Below are 8,894 nucleotides of genomic sequence, written 5' to 3'. Positions count from 1 at the left end.
TGATGTAGGGACACAGTGGCTCAGTGGCTAAGAGGCTGAGCTTGTCGATCAGAAAGGTCGGCGGTTCGAATCCCTAGCGCCGCGTAACGGAGTGAGCTCCCGTGACTTGTCCCAGCTTCTGCCAACCTACCAGTTCGAAAGCACGTAAAAAATGCGAGTAGAAAAATAGGAACCGCCTTTGGTGGGAAGGGAACAGGGTTCCGTGCGCCTTTGGCATTTAGTCATGCCAGCCACATGACCACAGAGACGTCTTCGGACAGCGCTGGCTCTTCGGCTTTGAAACGGAGATGAGCACCGCCCCCTAGAGTCGGGAATAACTAGCACATATGTTCGAGGGGAACTTTTACCTTTACATTTAAATTGTGACGTGAGATCATTTAATTCCCCCGGAGAGCACATTTAGAAAAGGATAATTTTAGGGTCCCTTGGCCTTTCCAAATTTTTCAAGGAAATTGCAGGTGACAGGCATACCGTATGCATCTTCTAGGTATGGAATAGACAGAGCCAAAAAAATATATATTAATTTGCTTTCTGAATCGTATTTAAGGTTAGAAGCAGCATTTCTCAACCTGAGCAACTTTGAAGATGGGTGGGCTTCCAGAATTTTCCAGCCAACATGCATGGGCTGGTGTGAGGAGCCTCCTTTGACACTGTAGGAAGTTATCACCCACTCTTCTCCCGGAAAAATGAAATATTTTAGGAAATATTAAAAGGGCAAAATATTTCCCCTGAAAAGGAGGCAGAAACTTACCCCTCACCTTTGTCAATGGGCCATTAAGACCTGGGCCAGCCTATTCTACATAACAAAGATCTACTTCCTTCAGGCAGAGCCATAATAGGAATTGGCTAAAAGCCCTTTCATTACATCATCACCCAGCAAGAGTCAACCAAGCTCGGGACTCAGGACAGGCCTACAGAGTTGCCCCTGCGTGGCCCCACGGGAGTCTGACAACCAATCAGAATACAAGCTCAAATTCAAAAGCCCAAAGAGGGCATAAAACCCAGGGACTCTCAGCATCTCTTTCCTTCCCACCCCCCATCATCTCAAGCCATGTGATCCTGACCACCATTAAACCATCTTTCCAAGTAGTCTCCATGTTTCCGGTGTCTTTCTCTTCACTTGGAACTGAACCGAGGTAGACATTTCTTCCAACAAGACCATACTGGACTTCTAGGAATTATATGGATATTAATAAATAGGAGTTTTTTTGGGGGGTGGGGCTCTTATCCAAGGGAAGGCGAGATGGCTGCTTAACTTTCTCAACATCAATGGCCAAGGTTTTGCTGGAAGTTCTCCACTGCTCTGGGGATGAAACAGCTGACATGTCGCATTTGGTTTTGCGTGGGATGTAAACATCTGGCACGGACAAGATTGAAGGTCTTTTTTGCATGGATCAACAGGAGTGGACTTCTGGTCAGATGGCCGTGGCTGCCATCTTGACTTTTTGACTCTCTACAGCTTGAAAAATAAAATAAAAATGAAACACGTTCTGGAATTCACACGTCTCCACGGCTCCTGGGTTGCTGGCTGTATCCCTGTTGTCATTCTGCCACCATGTGGACATCTCTGGGGAGGAAGAGGAGGGGGAGGAGGGAGGAGGGAGGGGGAGGAAGAGAGGAGGAGATGAGGAGAAAAGGGAAGGAGAAGGAGGGAGGAGGAAGATGGGGAGGGGAGGAGGAGGCGATGAGGAGGAGGAAGAGGAGGAGAGGAGGAAAAGAGGGAAGGAGGAGGGAGGGAGGAGAGAAAAGGAGGAGGAGGAGATGAGGTGGAAGAAAAGGAGGAGGGAGAGAGGAGGGAGAGGAGGAGAGGAGGAGGAGAAGAACAAGAAGAAGAAAGAAAAAGGAAGGAAGGAAGGAAAGCAAGAAAAGAAAGGAGAAAGAAAGAAAGGAAGGAAAGGAAGGAAGGAAAGAAGGAAAGGAAGGAAGGTAGGAAGAAAGAAAGAAAGAAAGAAAGAAAGAAAGAAAGAAAGCGCTCAACATTTCGAAGTTCATTTCTTTCTAAACAGATCTACTATTTCTGGAAAAGGTTGGCAGGTTTGGGGTTTTTTAAATTTTGTTAAGGTTGTCACATTACACGCAACCTGCAAAACAGAGGTTTCTGTGTTACTCATGTGCCCCGAGAAGACCGGAGAGTAGGAGACACTTTTCAGAGAAGTTGAAGATGGTGCTAGAGATGTTTTGCGCTATCAGATTGCGGTCTAGTCACAAGGGGAAATTCCTGGATTTGCAGACGTTTTTTTGCCTTTCATTCGGCTACGAGGCTCTTCTTTTACATTCCACACCGATGCTCCTTCTTATGGTCCCATTTGAATCATATCTTTTGAGTATCACCCATGCCACCTAACTGGCAAAACCTTTGCAATGACTGAAAGTCCAGAAGTGACATTTTTAGTAACAATGAAGAACCCACGCTCCCTTTCAAAGGTTTTAAGGAGCTTTGCCTGTTGTTTCTCTTGCTCTTTTTAATTTCATCTTCCTTTTTTTAAAAAAATGGCATCTGCACACACACACACACCCTCCGTCTCTCCACTTTGCCTTTTCTTCCAATGGACTTTCCTTTTGAAATAGTCTTCGAATATTATTTTTATTATAATGAGGTATCAGGAGAGCCATTGGTTAAGGAACAACTTGCCTCCAGAAGTTGTGAATGCTCCAACACTGGAAGTTTTTAAGAAGAGGTTGGATAACCATTTGTCTGAAATGGTTTAGCAATAGCAATAGCAATAGCAGTAGACTTATATACCGCTTCATAGGCCTTTCAGGTCTCTCTAAGCAGTTTACAGAGAGTCAGCATATTGCCCCCAACAATCTGGGTCCTCATTTTACCCACCTCGGAAGGATGGAAGGCTGAGTCAACCCTGAGCCGGTGAGATTTGAACCGCTGACCTGCTGATCTAGCAGGAGCCTGCAGTGCTGCATTTAACCACTGCGCCACCTTGGCTCTTAGGGTTTCCTGCCTAAGCAGGGAGTTGGACTAGAAGACCTCCAAGGTCCCTTCCAACTCTGTTATTCTATTCCTATTCCTATTCCTATTCCTATTCCTATTCCTATTCTATTTCTATTCTAATTCTAATTCTATTCTATTTCTATTTCTATTTCTATTTCTATTTCTATCCTATCCTATTCTATTTCTATTCCAATTCTAATTCTATTTTCTATTCTATTCTATTCTATTCTATTCTATTCTATTCTAATTCTATTTTATTTCTATTTCTATTCTATTTCTATTTCTATTTCTATTTCTATTTCTATTTCTATTTCTATTATTTCTATTTCTATTTCTATTCTAATTCTATTCTATTCTGTTCTATTTCTATCCTATTCTATTTCTATTTCTATCCTATTCTCAAAGAGAAGATGGTTTTCAGAGTAAATCTGAACCAAGCCTTCTCAGAGTTTATGGATGATGGAAATGTACCGAGACCTACCTATTGATAACTAAAATAGGAGGACCAACAAAACGGGTATGATATTGCTGTGACACCAGCAATGTAACACATACTCTGTGTCATATTGCTGGCACTGTGGCACCTATTCTATTCTATGGCGGTTTGAATGCCATCGGATTTTAGAAACAGAAAACAATTTTTACAAACAAAACAACAACTTAAATAAAACCAACCCCAACTTCATATATTTCTGGAGTTAAGAATGGGCGAATTTCCAAACACAGAATAACGTCTCATTAGCCCCTAATCAAGCTGTCAACATGCTGCTATTCAGAAGGTAATAGATCCACAAGTTGTCGTGGACAGCAGGTTCGGACAGTGAGGAGGTTGGGGAGGAAGATGGGCCAGTCCTGGAGTCTGGGGAAGGCTTGGATGAGGGCTCTGCATCGGAGGCAGAGAGGGGGCCAAGGCCATCAGCTGCCTTTGGAGTTGGAGATCAGTGGGGCAGAAGAGCATCTGGAGCCTGTTCCCAGTGTGCGCATGCGCAGAGCTGCCAGGAGAAGGGAAGAGTTAAGGAACAAGGGCTGATTCGGGAGTAAAGCCACCGGTGGACGGTGAATGGCCCCTCCCAAAGGGAATAAAAGAGGAGCGAAAGGGGAGTGGAGTTTGCAGGAGACAATTAGCTCAATTCATTCGGGTGAAGATCTGTTCCTGACTTCTTGGTAAGTAATTGCTGCTACAGCATGGAGTTTGGAAGATATCAGCCTGGCAGCTCTCCAAACCTGATCAAGGCCTGTAGTTGTGAAATCTCACGAAAGACGGTTTGCTGGGACTTTGCTGGAGAGGAATTCCCTGAAACCTAAATAAAAGGGGTTTTATTGGGACGAGGAGTCGGCTTCATGATCTTGGGAAGCCCTGGTCAGAACATTGGGTAAAAAACTGCCTTCCCTTCCAAGCATATTTTGTTGCAATGAAATATGCAACAAAATACTTGCAAATTTTGGTGTACTGTTTTTGTTTTCAAAAACTACAATTGTTTGTTTGCACAACTACAATTAATCACAAGCTAATTGTGACTGTTGTGGATTTTAAAATTGCTTGTATTGTCTTATTTATTCCCTCCCCTGTTTATTGTGAGCCGCCCGGAGTCCTTCGGGAGTGGGCGGCATACAAAACCAATAAACCGAAACCTAAACTTGCTGGTGTGAATAAGAAAATGCCAGGTGGCGCAGTGGTTAGGGTGCGCAGTGGTTAGGGTGCAGCACTGCAGGCCACTTCAGCTGACTGTTATCTGCAGTTCGGCGGTTCAAATCTCACCGGCTCAAGGTTGACTCAGCCTTCCATCCTTCCGAGGTGGGTGAAATGAGGACCCAGACTGTGGGGGCAACATGCTGACTCTGTAAACCACTTAGAGAGGGCTGAAAGCCCTATGAAGCGGTATATAAGTCTAACTGCTATTGCTATTGCTATCCCTCCCACATCACACCCTCTACTTCCCCCTACAGGTAAAATAAAATATATACAGGTAGTCCTTGACTTACAACAGTGACCATTCGAAGTTTAGTCACCATTCGAAGTTATAACGGCATAATTATGACGGTTTTTCACACTTATGACTGTGGCACCATCCCCATGGTCATATGATCAAAAATTCAGACAGTCGGCAAGTGACTCATATTTATGACGGTTGCAGTGTCCTGGGGTCACGTGATCCCTTTCTGCGACCTTCTGACAAACGAACAAAGTCAAGGGGGAATCCAGAGTCCCTGACTTAACAGCTGCAGTGATTCACTTAACGACCACTGGCAAGAAAGATTATAAACGGGGACAAAATTCACTTCACGTCTTGTTTAGCGACATAAATCTTGGGCTCAATTGTGGGTGCAAGTCGAGGGCCGTCTGCATGTATTTTAAAGGACACAGCTGTGGTATCCAAAAATCAATACCAGTCTGGTAGAAATCTTAACCGTTCCGTTAAAAAATATATATGAAAAAGTGCCAATTTTCACAAACTGCAGCTCAATGCATAGTGTGGTTAAAAACAACAAAAAATGTTTATTCTGCTAGTTTAGTGTGGTTAGAAACAACAAAATGTTTATTACGCTGCTAGGCTGCAAAAAAACAACCCCAAAATTTAACCATAGTCAGAGAACACCTTTCTTGCTGACTAGAGAAAATAAGAATAGAATAGAATTAGAATTAGAATTGTATTAAATAGAATAGAACAGAACAGAATAATTTTATTGTCCCTTTAAAGGTAAAGATTCCCCTTGCACATATGTGCTAGTCATTCCCGACTCTAGGGGGCATTGCTCATCTCTGTTTCAAAGCCGAAGAGCCAGCGCTGTCCGAAGACGTCTCCGTGGTCATGTGGCCGGCATGACTCAACGCCGAAGGCGCACAGAACGTTGTTCCCTTCCCACCAAAGGTGGTTCCTATTTCCCTACTTGCATTTTTTACATGCTTTCAAACTGCTAAATTGGCAGATGCTGGGACGAGTAGCGGGAGCTCACTCCATTATGTGGCGCTAGGGATTCGAACCGCCGAACTGCTGACCTTTCTGATCGACAAGCTCAGTGTCTGAGCCACCGCGTCCCTTTGAATGTACCACCTTAAAATGAAATTTCGTTGCCTGCAGCTCTCAAAGACTAAAAGATTTACATCAACTTCTGTGAGCGAAGCTGGTTTTATCAGCAGGTAACAAGCAGATCGTAAAAATTCTTTGCGTTTTAATAAAATGTATTTGTCAACCGAAAAACCCCGCAGTGTTGCAACTTTCCTGGGTAAACTGCAAAATGCCCATCATTTTCAAAGCAGCTCTAATCTCTAATCTCTAAGAAAAAACAAGTCAGATTAACATTTAAAGAAAGGAGGTAGGTCAGAAGTCTTGTTATCTGGACTTTTCTATTACGGGAAGAAAGCTTCATGGATTTAAAGATAAGATGTCCCATTTGTCCCTGAAACCTAACCCAAGATAATTACGTGTTTTTTTTTAAAACCAACCCCCAAAATATGCCTGCTTGGGTAAACATCCAGGCACTCATATTTAAAAACATGTTTTTTTAAATAAAAAAAATGCCTGTGGTTTATTACCTAGCTTTTGATGTCTCTGATTTTGCAACGCTTTTGAAAAAAGAAACAGAAAGATTAAAAGAAAAAAATTCCAGAGGAGCAATGGAAGATGATTAGATGTAATCTCTTTAAGTACCGATTTCTCAATCTCAGCAATATTAAGATGTGTAAATGACTTCAACTCCCAGAATTCCCCAGCCGGCTTGTCTGTTGCAATCCAAAACAGGGGATTAGCCAGAATATCTGATAATTTTTTTGTTTTACTATCCTCTTTATCTACGGTTGCGGTTGGGATGAGGCAATTCTGCAGCTCTCTCTGCCCCGTAAATCTTGCAAGATTGGGTTTTTTTTCCTACTTTTCATATATGTGGACTTCAACTCCCAGAATCCCCCAATCAGTGTGTACCATTATCCCTCACCCCACCCCAGAGTGACTCAAAAAAAAAAATAGGATGGGCAGACTATAGATTTAATAAATAAAATACAAATATTTGGGGCTGACCTCCATTTTGGCTTAGTGCGTTCAAAGTGAGGCTTGAGAGTCATTTGGGGAATAAAATCCTGATCAAGATTGCCCCTCTGAATCTGAAATTCTCTGTGATCGTAAATTTTATAGCCGTTGGGTTTTTTTTTCAATCATTAATACAGTTTTAGTTATACAAGAAGTCTCTGATTTTGGCAAAATATATTTCCTGAGGTTCTTCTGGTTTTTATTCCCACCCCCCACATCCCACCCCCAAGAGTGGGAATCCGAATTTCATTTTTAAGTGCACCATTGTGTATACAGAACTCCCTTTTTTAAGGGACCGGAAACTCCTTCATTCAGGCGAGAGTTAGGGAGACTGGATGAAGCTGAGCATTTACTGGCTGGATGCCCTTCCTAACACCCATGTGGAGTTTGCAGCAGATAGATTCTCTTTGCACCCTAAGAGAGAGGAAGAACACGTGGCGGTACCTAGGATTGAAGTCAGCCTTCCACACATTCACCATTGTGTGTACAGAAAAATGACAGTAAAGTTTACCTTCTCTTATCTTATTATCAGGAGCAATCGTAATAGAGTTTCCGGTTGGTTGTGCTTAAAAAGTAAGAAAAGTTAAACAAAAAGTGAAGCACGCGCTAATTAAGCTTTTTTAACAGACCAAAAGCTTTACCCTCAAACAAAGGGAAAATTATAGTATCCGTCTCCAACATAATTCCTACTCTGTAGAATTATTTTTTATTATACATATTTTATTACTTGAATATTTTCTTCTGCATTATCCATTCCAGTAGTGTTGTATTCTGTGCTTAGGATGCTCCAGAATAACAAAGGCTGAAGGGCCATTGGAGGTCTTCTAGTCCAACCCCCTGCTCAGGCAGAAGACCCCATACCGTTTCAGACAAATGGCTATCCAACATCTTCTTAAAAACTTGCAGTGTTGGGGCATTCACAATTTCTGGGGGTAAGTTGTTCCACTGATTAATTGTTCTAATTGTCAGGAAATTCCTCCTTAGTTCTAAGTTGCTTCTCTCCTTGATTAGTTTCCATCTATTGCTCCTTTCATAAATACGTAACAATAATAGTCCAATTGTGATCTGCCCCTACATTTTGGAGGTAACGAGTCTTAAAAATCGAAGGCTAATCTACACTGGATTTATCTCTAAAGGAACAAGAAAAAATCCAGACAAATCTGTGACTCCTTTTCTCAAGTTACATCACTACAGTTTGATGGATTAAGCAAATCTACACACTCACAAACTAAAACTAAAATCATAGTTGATTCTAAACGAATAGCTGATAGTTGGTTTAAACGAACATTAAATTTATTTAGTTCTTCCTTAGAATCAATTATATCTGCTTTTATCTGTTGACACCAAGAGCCCAAAGGAAATAATTTCAGGCGAAGTATTCATCATTCCCTTCACAGAATACTTTAGAATATTAATATTAAAGCGTTTTTTGTTGTTTTTTTGCAACTGAAGATATTCCGATATTTTTTTTTCATCAACTGTGGATTCCTAAACCTCATTGCCCATCACAGCTCAGAAAACTGCATCACCCTCTGAGCTTCCAACTTCCACGTACAATCATTCATTTTAAAAGCATGTTTTAAAATTCCTTCCCGCAACCCCAAATGTCCAAATATCGACCGCACATGCAGCGGTATCTTAACTCACCATGAATGAAGATGCTCTGAAACCAGTCGAAAGAGAGAAAAAAAGGTCTGAAGGGGAAGTCAAAACAGGTGGGCTGATTTTTATCTCAGCAGAAGAAACTTCCGACCGACAGGTTTGAGGTGGCATGACAGGGTTTGAATATTAAAGATTTAAGACACATCGCGCAGGCCCAGGGTATCTGTGGCCCCCGCAAAGCCTTTCGCCGCCCCCACCCCCCGCAATTCCTCTAGGATGGCCCTGGTGAACTTCAGCCTTGTAAATTCCTGCGCTTGTCA

At 42.2% G+C, this 8,894-nt stretch overlaps 1 protein-coding gene across 1 annotated transcript in view; it reads right to left on the bottom strand.

Annotated features, from left to right (window-relative positions):
- The window catches only part of CXCR3 (C-X-C motif chemokine receptor 3), a 13,756-nt gene extending 4,996 nt beyond the window's left edge, over window positions 1–8,760 (bottom strand). The window contains exon 1 of the mRNA XM_087727086.1: window positions 8,620–8,760. Coding sequence (XP_087583212.1) covers window positions 8,620–8,745 — 126 coding nt within the window. The 5' untranslated portion in view covers window positions 8,746–8,760. The remainder of the gene's footprint in view (window positions 1–8,619) is intronic.
- Window positions 8,761–8,894: the final 134 nt, after the last annotated feature.

The sequence above is a fragment of the Thamnophis sirtalis genome, unplaced genomic scaffold (assembly GCF_051295495.1).
Source record: "Thamnophis sirtalis isolate CommonGarterSnake01/CBP01778 unplaced genomic scaffold, rThaSir2_p1.2 scaffold_13, whole genome shotgun sequence".
NCBI lineage: Eukaryota > Metazoa > Chordata > Lepidosauria > Squamata > Natricidae > Thamnophis > Thamnophis sirtalis.
The sequence above is the reverse complement of the archived record's forward strand: the minus strand, read 5'-3'. Positions and strand labels throughout refer to the sequence as shown.